At 38.8% G+C, this 18,739-nt stretch overlaps 1 protein-coding gene across 4 annotated transcripts in view; it reads right to left on the reverse strand.

Moving 5' to 3' along the window:
• Positions 1 to 3,103: 3,103 nt before the first annotated feature.
• The window catches only part of tmem268 (transmembrane protein 268), a 48,457-nt gene continuing 32,821 nt past the window's right edge, over positions 3,104 to 18,739 (reverse strand). For 2 of the 4 annotated variants that reach the window (XM_062030003.1, XM_062030002.1), the window contains 8 exons: positions 14,020 to 14,121; positions 13,625 to 13,719; positions 13,425 to 13,532; positions 8,240 to 8,392; positions 8,016 to 8,126; positions 5,750 to 5,839; positions 5,427 to 5,639; positions 3,104 to 3,814 (listed from right to left, as the gene is read on the reverse strand). In XM_062030003.1, coding sequence (XP_061885987.1) covers positions 3,647 to 3,814; positions 5,427 to 5,639; positions 5,750 to 5,839; positions 8,016 to 8,126; positions 8,240 to 8,392; positions 13,425 to 13,532; positions 13,625 to 13,719; positions 14,020 to 14,101 — 1,020 coding nt within the window. In that variant the 5' untranslated portion in view covers positions 14,102 to 14,121 and the 3' untranslated portion in view covers positions 3,104 to 3,646. Of the gene's footprint in view, positions 3,815 to 5,426; positions 5,640 to 5,749; positions 5,840 to 8,015; positions 8,127 to 8,239; positions 8,393 to 13,424; positions 13,533 to 13,624; positions 13,720 to 14,019; positions 14,122 to 16,746; positions 16,785 to 18,739 lie in introns of all 4 variants that reach the window. The other 2 variants (XM_062030004.1, XM_062030005.1) reach the window with 2 other exon arrangements.

Consider the following 18,739-nt stretch of genomic DNA (forward strand, 5'->3'; position numbering starts at 1 on the left):
TCGTCAGGATGCAAAGATGAGGGCGCATTGGAATGGCCGTGACACTTCGCATATAAATTAAAAGTTAAGCACTCATAGTGGACCGCCTTGAGGTAATGTTATAATTCTTCGCGCCAACAAAACAAGAAGAAGGCACTTTTGAAAATGCACCATCTTGATGATAATGTTACTCACTGGCATTAGCGCATTTACATGGCGATTTTCACACCTCCGAATTTGGTATTCAAAACCACAACTAAGATTGTCACGCCAGGACACGCCCCTGCTCGCTCTGGCCGCATCAAGGCCACGCGCCGGCAAAGCTGCAGGCAATCACTAATCGGCGCACCTGGGACTAATGAGGGAAGGCAGCATAAAGACCAGCGGGCCCGAAGATCCTTTGCCGGAACGTAGTTCACTCTCGCAGTAAGCATCCCGTCTCTGGCTTCCCTTCCTCGTACTTGCTGTCTTTCTCTGTGCCCTTCCCTGTTCCCGTGTTTATGTCGACTATGTCTCCCGCAGTACAATCCCCGTCTTCCGTGATCGAGTTGTGTATCTCGACCTCCCTCTGGATTCCGGACTGCCTTCCCCGATCCTCGACCCCTGCTTGGACACGGACATCGTTGCTTCTCTCCAGACCCCGACCGCTTGCCTGCCCACGGACTGTCTTCTCGCCTTGTCCCTTTGGTCTGACGAAGGATACATCCAACACGCGCAGACAACAAACCCTGGTAACATTTACATGGTTAATTCTACATATCGTCTTGCACCTATCACTTAAAGTAGCATACACATCCCACACATTCATCAAGAGGCCGTTGAACTGATTCCTGTCGTGGTGTCGTCTCCTTCCCCCGCCGAACACAACTAAGATGCCCGTTACAATCAAACAGCAGGTATGTAATGAATACAATACTTGCAGTATAAACACTTTGTAGGGTGCCACAAAAGACAAAACGCATTCGACTACATGGCAAAGGCGCACCATAGTCGATGCACTACTGCCATCTACTGTCTTGCAATTGCAACTGCATGCAAAGTCTACTAATACTTGCAAATGGGACTCAGAAGTAGGGTTGTACGGTATACCGGTACTAGTACAGCACCCCGATACTAATTAATCATATTCGGTACCGGTTCCCCCCTTTTTTTAACGGGCATGGCGGCACGTCGTCACGTCGTGACATTGCTGGTTTTACGAGCAGAGGAGCATGTTCGGCAGCGCACAATCACAGAGTACTTACAAGCAGACACAGTGTGTAGACAGAAAAGGGAGAACGGACGCATTTTGGCTTAATAACTGACGATAATATAACACTGAAACGCCCTCAGGAAGAGGTGCTTTAAGACATGACTAGCCAGCCAGCGGCTAAAGTCCATCCGCAGTCGGCAGTGTTTGAGCTACTTCTAAATCACTAATCCTGGTCTCCATAGCGACAAATAAAGTACGTTTCTTACAAGTATCATCCCTGCAGGACGAGGAATAGCTAAACATGCTTCACTACACACCGTAGCTCAGCGGCATCAAAATGTAAACAAATGCCATGGGTGGACATCCACTGTAATGATACCAAGTACAGGAGCGTATCTAGTCGATATAACTATGATTACATCGATATTTTTTAACATCACAAAATCATTTTTCGTTTTTTTTAAATGTATATTATGTTTATAAACTCAGGAAATATGTCCCTGGACACATGATGACTTTGAATATGACCATTGTATACCCAAATGTGTGGTATCATGCAAAACTAATGTAAAGTATCAAACAACAGAAGAATAAGTGATTATTACATTTTAACAGAAGTGTAGATAGAACATGTTAAAATGGAGAATAAGCAGATATTAACAATAAATGAAGAAGTAGATTAATAATTCATTTCCTACCACTTGTCCTTAATAATTTTGACAAAATAATAGAATGGAAAATGACACGATATGTTACTGCATACGTCAGCAGACTAATTAGGAGCCTTTGTTTGCTTACTTACTACTAAAAGACAAGTTGTCTTGTATGTTTCATTTTCATTTCATTTTTTTTCCATTTATTTATTTATTTCAGGCAATGACATAAACAAGTACAAGTTGACAACACATAATAATATAAATTAATATAGTGCATGATTGTCCAGTTTTGCCTGAAAGGGAGTGGGAAGAAGATAATTTATTTAATCCCACCCCCAGTTCTCCATTCAGTGATTATTCACATGAGTTTCACTCTTACTTTGTTCAAGGATTATAATACAGATGTTGTGTCATAGTGGCATTACCACAGGTAACAATAATTATTACACTGTAAAAATAATTTGTATCAACAATGTAGGAATAATGAATATACCAACAATGGTAATAGACAACATAGCAATAATGGTAAGGAATCATTGAGCACATGTTAACACTTTGAGACAGAGTACAGCAGCAGGTAAAATTAAAGACCCTCGTCGCTATATTTTAACCAGACCCCATGTTTGTATAATAGTTTAAATCGATGAATAGTTTGGCATTGCTTGTGTTGTAAGTCCAGTTTGTTCCATAGTTTTACTCCGCATACAGACACACAAAAACCTTTACGAGTGGTTTGAGCTCTCGGCAATAAGAAATATCCAAAGCCTCTCAAGTTATAAGCCTGCACTCGTCTTATAAAAAAACGTTGTAGATTAGGCGGCAATAATTTGTTAAATGCTTTATATAAGATTATTAATGTATTATATTTAACAAGGTCTTTAAATTTGAGCAACTTTGATTGCATAAACAGATTATGAGTATGTTCTAAATAACCAACGTTGTGAATGATCCGCACTGCTCTTTTCTGTAATATGATCAAAGGATGAATTGTGTTGTGGTAAGTATTCCCCCATACTTCAACACAGTATGTAAGGTATGGGAGTACCAAGGTGCAGTATAGAGTACGCAGTGCATTTTCATTGAGGTATAGTTTTGCTTTGTTTATAATTGAGAGGCTTTTGGACATTTTTGTTTTAATATGTCTGACATGAGGTTTCCATGATAGTTTACTATCACTATTTTATTTAAGGACAAAATTGTTGTTCGATTGCAGTAAGATACATATGTTTAATGTAGCAAAAGATTTTTTGTTAAAATAAAGACAATAATGCCATTTTTTGTGGTCCACTTTATTAAGAAAAGTATCGAAAAGTATCGAAATACATTTCGGTACCAAAATATTGGTATGGGGACAACCCTACTCAGAAGTGTAAGGAAACAAGATATAGCAACTGGACAGCACAGTTATCATCTCACTGTTAAATAAAAAAACAATATTTTATTATTAAGAAATGTACATTTATTATCACACAAAAGTACTGAAAATCGGAACCGGTGTCAATTCACATGGAGCGGGAATTGGTACTGTACGGATTGAAATGTGAACAGATCAGACCATGTTTGGGAGGAACCAACGATGGCAGCTGAGTCATCCTTGTGTGCTTGGGATCACAGATGGCCGTTTAGTCTCTGAGATTGTTTAACTTGGCCTGGCGCTGCCCGCCTCTCTGAGCGCCAACTTCCTCGTGGTGATTCTCTCTGCATGTTTTGGCAGGGAGTGCCAGGGGGAAAACACTGCATAGAAACACACCAAATGTCGTTCAAAACGGCGCACTTGGCCATTTCTTTTTGTTTGTTTTTGTTTTCGCAGTCTGATATGTTAGTCCAGGATCTTGGTTTTGATGAACTGGCAGAGGCAGAATGACGCGGTGGGGCAGTGGTTCTTGCGCGGCCGTAAGCGATGGTGCCGCGGTACGGACAGTCTCTCAGACGCCAGCAGCTTCACGTAGGCGGCGCTGTAGGTCATCAGCAGCTGGTATGCTCTAGCCTGGACAATAACTAAGTCACTGATCAGAATGTACTCAAAATGACTCCTTGTTACTCGCCGACATGCAGGAAAAGCAAATTTGACACATGACCGTCTCGTTTTTATGAAAAATCAGTCGCTTTTATGGGCCTTGTAAATCTCTCAAAATAAACTTAATTCACTTTTTTTTTTTCAATGAAATACCTGATAACACACAAAATGTTCGATGGCCCAACTCGGGCTACTTTGTTTCATTTTTGTACAAGATTCCTGTAGCAAAAGTCTGATTAACAGGACTGAAAGTAACACAAGTGAGCTTTTAGCATACATTGCAACATGGCATTTATTCTACAAAACCCAAAACCAGTGAATTTGTGTAAATCGTAAAAAAAAAAACAGAATACAATACTAATCCTTTTCAACCTATATTCAATTGCATAGACTGCAAAGACAAGATATTTAACATTCGAACTGGAAAACTTTGCAAATATTTGCTCATTTGGAATTTGGTGCCTGCAACATGTTTCAAAAAAGCTGGCACAAGTGGCAAAAAAGACTGAGAAAGTGGAGGAATGCTCATCAAACACTTATTTGGAACATCCCACAGGTGAACGGGCTAATTGGGAACAGGTGGGTGCCATGATTGGGTGTAAAAGCAGCTTCCATGAAATGCTCAGTCATTCACAAACAAGAATGGGGCGAGGGTCACCACTTTGTGAACAAATGCGTGAGCAAATTGTTTAAGAACAACATTTCTCAACGAGCTATTGCATGGAATTTAGGGATTTCACCATCTACGGTCCGTAATATCATCAAAAGGTTCAGAGAATCTGGAGAAATCACTGCACGTAAGCAGCAAGGCTGAAAACCAACACTGAATACCTGTGACCTTCGATCCCTCAGGCGGTACTGCATCAAAAAGCGACATCAGTGTGTAAAGGATATCACCACATGGGCTCAGGAACACTTCAGTAACTACAGTTCGTCGCTACATCTGTAAGTGCGAGTTAAAACTGTACTATGTAAAGCGAAAGCCATTTATCAACAACACCCAGAAACGCCGCCGGCTTGGCTGGGACGTTGTGTCTTCAAAAATTGGTCTCCTCAGTTTCCAAAGGTTTACTGAGTGTTGTTAAAAGGAAAGGCCATGTAACACAGTGGTAAAAATGCCCCTGTGCCAACTTTTTTGCAATGTGTTGCTGCCATTAAATTCAAAGTTAATGATTATTTGCAAAAAAAATATATAAGTTTCTCAGTTCAAACATTAAATATCTTGTCTTTGCAGTCTATTCAATTGAATATAAGTTGAAAAGGATTTTCAAATCATTGTATTCTGTTTTTATTTATGAATTACAGAACGTACCAACTTCACTGTGTAAAAAAAAAACATCTCTCCGTGTTGCGAACTGTGTGTCTGTGTTTAGATTTGTGTGTGTGTGTGTAAAAACAATCTGTGGAGCCGTGTTGCGATTTGTGTGTGTAAAAAAAATTGATAAAAGTCAAAAATATGATATAAGATGAAAAGATGTACAAATGGAGGGAAACAAAGAAAACGTGTGAGGTCACACTCTCTCCTTTTGTCAAGTGTTTGATGGGGTTGAGGCCAAAGGTGGTGAAAAAGCGTGTCTCTTACCTGAGCAGGTAAGGCTGCATGGGGTACGAGGCTATAGTTGGCAGTGACTCTGGCGCCCTTCCTCTGGTGGGAAGTGGAACCGCAGCCCGTGTCCTCGTTTCTCAGCAGAGGCCTCTGCTCTCCTGAAGCCTGCTCCACATCCGAGTCAGCCACTTCTTCAGGGTCGCCCGCCTCGGTCACCAGGACCAGATGGGACATCTTCTTCAATATGTTCTGGCAGAAAAAAAACCCCGCGTTGTCTAAACTGCACTTTTATTCACCCCGGAGAGGAATGTTGAATCATGTTTTCTGTAGCCAAAAGGACAAAGTATGCTTGAACTCACCCGGGAGTCAACGTCCGCTGAAGCGTGTTCCTCTAACGTTTCAGTCAACGTTGTCAAACAACGCGCCATGTCCCAATACACAAAGTACAACTACAAGATAAGAACCATATCTTAATATTGTTATTTTCCAATAAAGTATTATTAGTGATATATTCTGAATTTATTCACACAGTGCAATATTTCTGTCAGTATAACCCAGGGGTGTCAAATTAATTTTATATGGGGGGCCACATGGAGAAAAGTCTACTCCCAAATGGGCCGGACTGGTAAAATCACGGCACGATAACTTAAAAATAAAGACAACTTCAGATTGTTTTCTTTGTGTCATGTCTGTTGATCATGTTTTTGTTTAGTTATGTTCTGCTTGGTTTTTGGACACTTTTTAGTTCCTGCTTTCATTCCCTTGCCTTGTCACCATGACTACTCATTAGTTTCACCTGTCTCACGTTTTTGCACTCGCGCACCTGTCACAAATCATGTCTGTATTATTTAAGCCCATTGTTGCCAGGAAGTCAGCCTGGCGACATTAACTTTGATACCCTTGTTACTTCCATGATTACGCGTCCATGCCATAGTTCTCTGATCTTTCCAGTAAGTTTTGTTTCATGTCCTTAGTCTGTTTGTGTGTTAATTTTGTTCATAGCCAAGTTTGTTCTCCGCCTTTAGTTTGTTCTTTTTGTTAGTGTTAAAATAAATCATGTCTTTACCTTCACGCCTTGCCCGCTCCAACTTTCCTTTGCATTCCGGGAAAACAAAACACCCCATAGTCCACGCTTTGACACTTTGTTTAAAAATAGAACAAGCACATTCTGAAATTGTGCAAATCATAATGTTGTTGGGTTTTTTTTACACCTACATGTTGCGGTTAATAATATTCTATCTTTATTTGTTGTTATTTATATTTTCTGAATAAATTATGTGATAATGTTCATCAGTCAACTCATTGGTGTTAATTTTCAATCTATCAAGATACAATCAAGTATGTTATTTATGTAGTTTGATCATTTTCCTCGACTGATGTACTAATAACATCATCATCTACAAAGTTACAAAGAATTGCTATTGCGACATCCAGTGGACAAATTTAGAACAGCTGTTTCTTTAATTCAAAAATTTCAGGTTAATTTGTATACTTAGCTAACTCATCAGGCCCTCGGGCCGTACGTTTGACACCTCTGGTACAACCCGACTTATCAAATCCCTGTTCTTATTTGTAAAGAGTCGACGTTGACTTCCACGGTCAAGCGCTTATGTTGACATTAAATGTGAAAGGGTCTGTTTATGTCGACGTGTGTTGTAGTATTGTCAACTTCATCAGCAACATGACTACTATCTAGTTACACAGCGTTAAAAGGTGCACACAGTGACTTCCTGTTTTATGCCATTCCGTCTTTGTCTCATTTTGTCCACCAAATATTTTATACTGTGCGTGAATGCACAAAGGTGAGCTTTGTTGATGTTATTGACTTGTTGGAGTGCTAATCAAGGCATATTTGGTCAGTGCATGATTGCAAGCTAATCTATGCTAACATGCTATTTAGGCTAGCTGTATGTACATATTGCATTATTATGCCTTGTTTGTGGGTATATTTAATTTCCTTTACTTATGTCCTCTGTGTATTTAGTGTATTTTTCCATGTTTCATGACACATTATCTGTATGTAATATTGGCTGCATTTCTGATAGTTGTTAGTGTGCCATGTTGTTCCAGACCACAGCAAATGTTACCCAGCTTGCAAAGATTGTAATAAATCCATTAGAAGAAGACGGCCTGCCATTTCCTTTTAACTTGGACACACACATCTATACCTTTTGGACATTCTAAGACAGTCATTTCCAGGAGTTATCTCACCCTCTGAGAAGTTTTACTAATGTTTTCCAATGTTGTAAAAATGTGTAGAATAATTATTTGAACATTTCTGTCAATGAAGATTTGCGTCAGGCTGCGACACATAGTCATTTTGATAGTAGGCTAGTATAGCTGATATAGACACTTATATCATGTGTTGACTTAATTATATATACTATAGAAGGCTTTTAATTTGTTGCGGCTCCAGACAGATTTGTTTTTTGTATTTATGGTCCAATATGGCTCTTTCAACGTTTTTGGTTGCCGACCCCTGTCTTAGGCTGAGGAACCTTGCCAAATACAAAATAAAGCAAACGGCACATATTTGGTGGAACATAACCCTTTTTGGGATAGGCTCCGGTTCAACCGTACCATTTCTAGGCAGTTTTCAACAAAAAAAAGAATGAAGAAATGAACCTGCATGCTTCCTCTGCAGTTGTGCACCCAGTCGGCCACGGCCACCAGCAGATTGTGCTTGACCATCCTCTCGTTCACCTGGATGAGCCGCACATCCAAGTTCACGTTGATCTGACACACATTGGAAACCAGTTCTTACCAACGTCCCACTGTGAAGCGCTTTGGGGTCCTTTTTAAAAGGGCTCGATATAAAACCTAATCCATCATTATTGCCACTGTTGTACCTCTTTCTTACTCTGGTTGAGAGCGTAGAGGATGGCGGTGGTGAGGAAGATGGAGATGAGACTGACGCAGAGACACAGGATCCAGTAGTCCACGAGGCTCATGTAGAGGCGCAGCGTGGAGAAGACCGCACACCACAACACCAAATACAGAAACTGCGGCAAGGATGCACGGAAAAGACAGTTTCACCATGAATTAATTACCTGTGGGAAGTTGCCCCGCCTTCTCCCATTTCCCTACCTTGTCCAAATCCAAATCCCCGCCCCCCCCCCAAACCCCGCCCACCTCAACCGACGCACGGAGGGGGGGGGGTGTATAATGTAGCCCGGAAGAGTTAGGGATGCATGAGATTCTGGGTATTTGTTCTGTTGTGTTTATGTTGTGTTACGGTGCGGATGTTCTCCCGAAATGTGTTTGTCATTCTTGTTTGGTGTGGATTCAAAGTGTGGCGCATATTAGTAACAGTGTTAAAGTTGTTTTATACGGACACCCTCAGTGTGACCTGTATGGCTGTTGAGCAAGTATGCATTGCAGTCACTCATGTGTGTCTGCAGAAGCCTCATATAACATGTAACTAGGCTGGCACGCTGTTTACACAGGATGTAAAGGGCGTTAAAAGCAGTGCCATCACGGCACGCCCTTAACATTGTTATTTGGGTGAAAATCAGCAGACATCCGATAGAATAGTTGCCCTAAATTACGGGAATCTCCCGGAAAAATCGGGAGGGTTGGCAAGTATGACGCTGTCAAGCGCCAGTCATATAAAACTCGCGGGCCGCACTAACATTAAATTTTCATATTAAGGTGCGGGCCGCAAAATAACGTCTCGCGGGCCGCGTGTCTGGTTTATACATAGCACAAAGCGAAAAAATAACTTTGTATGCAGTGTTATTTCATTTTAAATTTCAAAAGAGTTTTGTGGCTCCCATTGTTTTCTTGAATTTGTGAAACGGGTCAAAATGGCTCTTTGAGTGGTAAATGTTGCCGACCCCTGACCTAGAGGCTTCGCTGTGAGCTCCACAAGACACGCCCCAGCGTTTGCCGCGCAGACCGCGCCCACGCGTTGCCGCAGCCGGACACAATCTGCAATCAGCGCACCTGGACCTGATGAGAGGGAGCTGTATAAAGGACCAGTGGACCCAAGGATCCAGGCGGGAACTTATTTTCTCAATGGTGTACCATAAGCCGACACAAGCTTTATACTCTCTCTCTCTCTCTCTATCTCTCTCTCTCTCTCTGCGTTTTCCCTCCGTGTCTGACATCCTTGTTTGTTCTCCCGTAGTTCCTTCCCGAGTCTTCCGTTGTTTTCCCCTGTGGACTTTGGACTGCCTTTCTCGATCCTTGACCCTCGCCCGGACACGGACCTTGTCACTCCTCTCCTGCCCTGGACCACCTGCCTGCCCCACGGATTGCCTCGTTCCTTCGCTCTCAACACTTGGTAACACACACCTCAGCTAACTACACACACAGCCTCACACACACACACACTCTTGGGTTTTTGACACTCTCCATTTCCTTAGTGTAGTTTATTAGTTAGTATGGTTTATTATTATTATTTATATTGACTATATATATAACAAATACATAGAGCAATATTTCCCCCTGGTGTCTGAGCCATCATCTCCCTCTGTTAAACCATAACATATTATATGTCATGATCTGTTGCCCGGATCATGCTTTCTTTAGTTAAAGACTCCCTTAGTTCTGTTTCAGCACCCCTGGGTTGGTGTTTTTCTTGGTTGCCATGTGTGCTGATCATTTTCCACCTGCCTATGATTAGTGTTCGGGACGCTCACCTGCTCTCGGGCACTAATCAGAGAGCTATTTATTCCTGCTTTTCGCCGCACTCAGTCCGGCTGTCTTGTTTGCTTCACGCAGTTACGTTGAATACCTTTTTGATTCCTGAGCAAAGCTTTGCCATTTGTTTGCCTGTTTCTGTGCTAAACTTTGCCATAGCTTCCCGGGCAATCGGCGAATAAATCATTCTCCTACCTGCACACTGCCTCCGGAGTTCCGTCTGCATCCTGGGAAAACGATCCGCGCATTAACATTATAGTCATTAACATTATATTAATGAGTCAATTAATGAGTCAATGAATCAAAGAGTCATTAGTCATTAACATTATATTAACATCCGCCATAACATTATAGTTTTTAGGTTATTATCGTTTTATGGTTTTGTTACTAACGTGTAATTAATCATAACTAGACCTCCCCCTCACGCTCCCTCAACTGTGTCCAAATCTCCCCCAACTAGTCCCAATCGTTTGTGCTACGTTTGTGCTGCAAACATTTTTGGTCCAACTATTATAGTTTTTAAGTTATTAACGAATTATAATTAATACCTATGTTATTAAAGTGTAATTAGTGTGTTATGTTTGTACTGCAAATGAATTTGGTTGAACTATTATAGTTTGTAAGTTATGAACGTTTAAGGTTTTATGTTATTAACATGTAATAATCAACTAGACCAGTGGTTCCCAACCTATTTGTAGCTGCGGATCGGTCAACCCTTGAAAATTTGTCCCACGGACCAGGGGGGGGGGGGGTTGTTTTTGTTTTCCATAAAGAAATACAATCATGTGTGCTTACGGACTGTATCCCTGCAGACTGTATTGATCTATATTGATGTATAATGTATATATTGTGTTTTTTATGTTGATTTAATAAAAAAAATATATATATATATATATTTTTTAATTTTTATTTATTTTATTTATTTTTTTATTTTTCTTGTGCAGCCCGGTACCAATCGGTCCGTGGACCGGTACTGGGCCGCGGCCCGGTGGTTGGGGACCGCTGAACTAGACCTCTCCTCCTCAAACTCTCCCAAAACTAGTCTCAATCGTTTATGCTACGTTTATGCTGCAAAAACTTTTGGTCTACATATTATAGTTTTTAAGTTAGTACCATTTTATGTTATTAATGTGTCATTAATGTATTATTAATCATAACTTGACCTCCAACTGTTTTAAAATCTCCCCAAACTAGTCCCAATCGTTTGTGCTCGTTTATGCTGCAGACATTTTTGGTGTAACTATTACAGTTTTTAAGTTATTTTCGTTTTATGGTTTTATGTTAACATGTAATTAATGTGCTATGTTTGGTCTAACTGTTATAGTTTTTAAGTTATTTTCGTTTTATGGTTTTATGTTATTAACATGTCATTAATGTGCTATGTTTGGTCTAACTGTTATAGTTTTTAAGTTATTAACGTGTTATTAATCATAACTAGACCTCTCCTCCCGTTCCCCCAACTATGTCAAAACTTCCCCAAACTAGTCCCAATCGTTTATGCTACGTTTGTGCTCGTTTATGCTGCAAAAACTTTTGGTCTAGTTATTATAGTTTTTAAGTTATTGCCATTTTCTGTTATTAATGTGTAATTAATATATTATTAATCATAACTAGACCTCCAACTGTTTTAATATCTCCCCTAACTAGTCCCAATCGTTTGTGCTGGTGTGTGCTGCAAACATTTTTGGTCCAACTATTATAGTTTTTAAGTTATTAACGAATTATAATTCATAACCAGCCTGCCTACCTATGTTATTAACGTGTAATTAGTATGCTATGTTTGTACTACAAATCAATTTGGTCTAACTATCATAGTTTGTAAGTTATTAACATTTTAAGGTTTTATGTTATTAACGTGTAATTAATCATAACTAGACCCCCCTCCTCCCGCTCCCCCAACTATGTCAAAATCTCCCCAAACTAGTCCCAATCGTTTATGCTACGTTTATCCTGTAAAAACTTTTGGTCTACGTATTATAGTTTTTAAGTTAGAACCATTTTATGTAATTAATGTGTAATTAATGTATTATTAATCATAAATAGACCTCCAACTGTTTTATAATCTCCCCAAACTAGTCCCAATCGTTTGTGCTTGATTATGCTGCAAAAACTTTTGGTCTAACTATTACAGTTTTTAAACTAGTGCCATTGTATGTTATTAACGTGTAATTAATGTATTATTAATCATAACTAGGACCCCCCCCCCGCCCCCCCCCCCCCCCCAACTGTTTTAAAATCTCTCCCAAACTAGTCCCAATCGTTTCAGCTGGTGTGTGCTGCAGACATTTTTGGTGTAACTATTATAGTTTTTAAGTTATTATCGTTTTATGGTTTTATGTTATTAACATGTAATTAATGTGCTATGTTTGTGCTGCAAACAAATTAGGACAAATTATATAGTTTTTAAGTTATTAATGTGTTATTAATCATAACTAGACGGCTGGGACAAGTCTGGGGAGATTTAAACATGGTTGGAGGGATGGTTATGAAAAATAAAACGTTAATGAAACGTTTAAATAATACAAAAAAAACATTAATAAGTTAATAACGACACAAACACAATCTATTGCAGCTAGAGATGTCCGATAATATCGGCCGATAAATGCTTTAAAATGTAATATCGGAAATTATCGGTATCTGTTTTTTTATTACCGGTATTGTTTTTAAAAAAATTTTTATTTATTTATTTTATTAAATCAACATTAAAAACACAAGATACACTTACAATTAGTACACCAACCCAAAAAACCTCCCTCCCCCATTTACACTCATTCACACAAAAGGGTTGTTTCTTTCTGTTATTAATATTCTGGTTCCTACATTATATATCAATATATATCAATACAGTCTGCAAGGGATACAGTCCGTAAGCACACATGATTGTGCATGCTGCTGGTCCACCAATAGTACTAACCTTTAACAGTTAATTTTACTCCTTTTCATTAATTACTAGTTTCTATGTAACTGTTTTTATATTGTTTTACTTTCTTTTTTATTCAAGAAAATGATTTTAATTTATTTATCTTATTTTTATTTTTTAATTTTTTTTAAAAGGACCTTATCTTCACCATACCTGGTTGTCCAAATTAGGCATAATAATGTGTTAATTCCACGACTGTATATATTAGTATCGGTTGATATCGGTATCGGTTGATATCGGTATCGGTTGATATCGGTATCGGTAATTAAGGGTTTGGGCAATATCGTAATATCGGATATCAGCAAAAAGCCATTATCGGACATCCATAATTGCAGCACAAACGATTGGGAAAAGTTTGGGGAGATTTGGACAAGGTGGGGGGTACTTTTTTCCCCCAATGTTAATATTTACAAAATAAGAAAATAAAAGCAATATAAAAAGATCAACGCATGCAAGTCGGCCATCTTTACCGGCGCCACCATAAAATGGAACAAGGCGGAGTTGAAAATCATGTATCTTCTGACCGAAGGAACATCCAGGGCTGTTCTCAGCGGCGCTTCCATGTCTGCCACCGGAATCTAACACCATCGGGGCGAAACAAGAAAACAACAACACTGAAATATGTCGGCTCTACTTGAAGTAAAAAAAAAAGTCGATGTACAAATGTCACCTGGAAGCCGTTGGTCTCCAGCGTGGCGCTGCACGAAGCCAGGTCAAAGCTGGGGTTTAAGAGCGAATAGCTGGGCATTGCCAACACACACTGACCTGAGAGACACGTGTGTGTTGTTAAGTGTGAGTCAGTAGCAAGGTATACACTAGTAATGGGTAAAGTGATGCCTCGGTGAGTGTATGGCACACTCACTGGTTGCATTGACATTGCACTGTGTTTATAATGGTCATCTGCTGGATTAAAAAAGTCACTACATTTTACCTGCAAATTGAACTAATAGCAAATGTATTTTCAAAATGCAAAAAGAGACACAGTATCACTCATGATGCATCGATACTTCAGTATGGGTTGACCCATCACTCGTGTACAGCATAATACACAGTACTGTATACTACCATTTGTCCATTTGGGTCTGTCGTTGCTCTGTACATCAGCCATTTCACCGTCCTCCTTCATGTCCTCATTTGTGTCCTCCATCTTCTCGGAGGGGACCAAACCTTGTGTGAAAAAGTGAAAAATACTTTTTTCATATCAGCTACACCTGCAGCTAATGTGCGTATGTTGTTGTGCAAAACCCAAAATCAGTGAATGTGTAATATGTAAACAAAAAACAGAATACAATTAATTGCAAATCCTTTTCAACTTATATTCAATTGAATAGACTGCAAAGACAAGATATTTAATGTTCAAACTGAGAAACTTGGGTTTTTTTTGCAAAAAATCATTAAACTTAGAATTTAATGGCAGCAACACATTGCAAAAAAGTTGGCACAGGGAAGGCTATGCAGACCGAAACTAAAACTGAACTGGCTGCAAAGTAAACAAAAACAGAATGCTGGACGACAGCAAAGACTTACTGCGGAGCAAAAACGGCGTCCACAATGTACATCCGAACATGACATGACAATCAACAATGTCCCCACAAAGAAGGATAAAAACAACTGAAATATTCTTGATGGCTAAAACAAAGTAGATACGGGAAATATCCCTCAAAGGAACACATGAAACTGCTACAGGAAAATACCAAAAAAAGAGAAAAAGCCACCAAAATAGGAGCGCACGACAAGAACTAAAACACTACACACAGGAAAACAGCAAAAAACTCAAAATAAGTCAGGGGGTGATGTGACAGGTGGTGACAGTACACCTACTTTGAGATAAGAGCTACAGTATATTGATGCATGCTTGGTTAGGATTTAAAGTCATATCCAACAATTGCGACAAAGACTTTTTACTGTCAACTGAGTTTCGTTTTTTAATGATTTCTGCTGGTGGTGTGCCTCAACATTTTTTTAACGCTCAAAAAAGGTTGAAAAACACTGGCCTAAACTACAATAGCAATGGGGCTGTTTCTTTAACCAATCGGATTTCAGCATGCTAGCAGGGCCACTGTAAGCAGTTTTCCATCCTCTGATTGGTTGATTCAAAGCAAAACTGTTTGACAAGTAGTCTGTGGCGATCTGGAAAGGAGTACAGATTTTTTTGAAGAAAAAAACAAAAAAACAAATTTACATAACTGGTGAGTACGATGTATTAATTAAAAAATTGCCATGTTTTCCGATAAATATCGTTACCCTGTGCCAAACATACAGGCAGCCTGTGGAATAGTTGTACTATGTATTCTAAAACAAAGGATTAACTGTGTTTCTTGCTTTAGTAACGATGGTAACGCCATGCATTGTTGTATATTATCGATGCTTTGTATATTAAGAACCTGGAATAACAGCTGGATTAGGTTGGTCGCCACAAAACGCACCGGCCCCCATTGCATCAGTCATTTAGACACGATACATTTAAATAACAAAATATTTGTAATCATGTGACTTGGACAAGAAGAAGGAAGTTGACATGCTTATTATGTTTAATGGGCGTTTGCATGACAACTAAATACAATTGATCAGTGTTTCATAATCATTGTCGGGCCGAAGGGCCTTCACCAAATATTTGTTTCTCAGCTGTGGTCCGTATGGGCCGCAGCGGTAATGAATTGCAATACAAATTTCCACCACTTGTGGCAGTAATGACAATGCCAAACCAAAAGAAGAAAGTCTGGAGCTAAACTCATAGAGAACTTTCTCAAGTGCAGAAATTATGACTAAAGTGGTGAAGTTTTAATTTGCACCTAAGTTTTTTTTGACAATTTACTTTAGATACATATTTGTTATTAATTTAGTTTATTTATTTTAGCACTATTTGATTGATTGAAACTTTTATTAGTAGATTGCACAGTACAGTACATATTCCGTACAATTGACCACTAAATGGTAACACCCCAATAAGTTTTTCAACTTGTTTAAGTCGGGGTCCAAATTAATCAATTCATGGTATATAATTGTATAATAATAATAATAATACATTTTATTTGTAAAAAGCACTTTACGTTGAGCAAACAACCTCAAAGTGCCACAGTGTTAAAAAAAAGAAAAGAAAATAGTAATAATAATAATAATAATAAAAGATAATAAAAATAAATAAAATATAAAACTAGAAACTAGAACCAGCATGCATATCTATAAAAATCTATAAAAAGGCTTTTTTAAAAAGATGGGTTTTTAAGCCTTTTTTAAAAGCATCCACAGTCTGAGGTGCCCTCAGGTGGTCAGGGAGAGCGTTCCACAGACTGTATATAACTGTATAAACATTTATTTTCATCAGTTATTATTGAGTCCCTTCTTGAGCAGTGTATTTGGTTAGTACTTATCTTTCAAATCAGCCTGACCTAAGCCTAAGTTGTATATGTTGAATAAATAATGATCTTTGTGATGAACACATGGTTTTATATCATTTGACAAGGTTGTAAACTGTAAGTGTATTACATCAAATCATTGAATGCGATTAAAATCAAGAGTAAGATTACTAATTCCGTGTTCCCCTCGGTTGGGGAAAAGTTGATAACCCCTACAATAGATCAGTAAGGATCATTCAGGTCAGATAAGTGAAAAAGGGAACAATATAAACTGATTGGTGATAAATATCTGCAGGGTCTGCAGCTCAGAAGTAGAATAACAGGAAACCCGATAACACTTCCTTCCTAAAATAATGACACAGTGCTAGTAAAGCCGTCGATGTTTGTGTGGCAATCTTTCAACAAAGATATGTTTTATTCTGTGCACCTAATGTACCTCTGCGCACCACTTGTCCAATTTTAGTAGCTTTGCATCTGCGGAAAAAAAGAAAAAGAAAAGAAAGGACACAACTTAAAAAAACAGCTCTTTTGTTCTTCCGTTTTTACTTTGTCTGAGTCACATTTTGACACCGGGGTGTGTTGTCACGTTCCTTAAAAGTGCAAACGTCTGCTCACTTCTCCTTACTCTACCATTTGCCAACACTCCCTTTGACGTTTGTATCATAGGATGATACGTGACATTCGCATACTTTGCAGTGGAAAGGAAACACAAACCTGTCATGCAGTCTCCAATTTATACTTGCCAACCTTGAGACCTCCGAATTCGGGAGATTTGGGGGGGAGGGGGGGGGGGGTGTGAGGTGGGGGGGAGGAGTATATTTATAGCTAGAATTCACTCAAATTCAAGTATTTCTTATATATATACACTACCGTTCAAAAGTTTGGGGTCACATTGAAATGTCCTTATTTTTGAAGGAAAAGCACTGTACTTTTCAATGAAGATAACTTTAAACTAGTCTTAACTTTAAAGAAATACACTCTATACATTGCTAATGTGGTAAATGACTATTCTAGCTGCAAATGTCTGGTTTTTGGTGCAATATCTACATAGGTGTATAGAGGCCCATTTCCAGCAACTATCACTCCAGTGTTCTAATGGTACAATGTGTTTGCTCATTGGCTCAGAAGGCTAATTGATGATTAGAAAACCCTTGTGCAATCATGTTCACACATCTGAAAACAGTTTAGCTCGTTACAGAAGCTACAAAACTGACCTTCCTTTGAGCAGATTGAGTTTCTGGAGCATCACTTTTGTGGGGTCAATTAAACGCTCAAAATGGCCAGAAAAAGATAACTTTTATCTGAACCTCGACAGTCTATTCTTGTTCTTAGAAATGAAGGCTATTCCACAAAATTGTTTGGGTGACCCCAAACTTTTGAACGGTAGTGTATGTCTTAATTAGATTATCTAAAAAAATAGTGCTCGATACCGTGGTAGAGCGTAAAATCTCCTGATGATTGAGGGAAACCCCTCATGAAACAGGCCTGTGGAGATGAAATAGTCTTGTGATTTTTCCCATATATATATATATATATATATATATATATATATATATATATATATATATGTATATATATATATATATATATATATATATATATACATATATATATATATATATATATATATATGTATTTTATTATATATATATTTATAAATAAAATAAATACTTGAATTTCAGTGTTCATTTATTTACACATATACACACACCTAACACCTCTCTACTCATTGTTGTATTTGAAAGTGCAATGCTTTACAGCCAGTAGCACAGCCTTTGAAGGAGCATAGGTATGGGCAGCATCTGTGAAATGTAATTTGCTGGAAAGGAGTGAGTTTAGGGTTGAATTGTCCATCCTCGTTCTATTCACTGTCACTCGCCGTCGCCATGACTGTCTCTTCTTCGTTCTTCTGCTTCGTCTCCTTCTTGTTGTGTGTGCAGTTGTGCACTCTCCAAAAGCCGTAGATCTTATAACGTGACTGGGCCGGCACGCTGTTTATATGGAGGAAAAGCGGACGTGACGACAGGCTGTCCTCACTCAGGTCCGCGTGGACCTAGAGGAGGCGTGCCTGTTGTGCGGCTGGAATTCGGGAGAAATTCGGGAGAGTTGGCAAGTATGCTCCAATTGCAAGTAGTAGAATTACACAATACCACATAGATATAGGCCAGGGGTCGGCAACCCAAAATGTTGAAAGAGCCATATTGGACCAAAAATACAAAAACAAATTTGTCTGGAGCCGCAAAAAATTAAAAGCCATATTACATAGTGTGTCATGAGATATAAATTGAATTAAGAGGACTTAAAGGAAACTAAATGACCTCAAATATACCTACAAATGAGGCATAATGATGCAATATGTACATATAGCTAGCCTAAATAGCATGTTAGCATCGATTAGCTTGCAGTCATGCAGTGACCAAATATGTCTG

Source organism: Entelurus aequoreus, linkage group LG20 (assembly GCF_033978785.1).
Source record: "Entelurus aequoreus isolate RoL-2023_Sb linkage group LG20, RoL_Eaeq_v1.1, whole genome shotgun sequence".
Taxonomy (NCBI): domain Eukaryota; kingdom Metazoa; phylum Chordata; class Actinopteri; order Syngnathiformes; family Syngnathidae; genus Entelurus; species Entelurus aequoreus.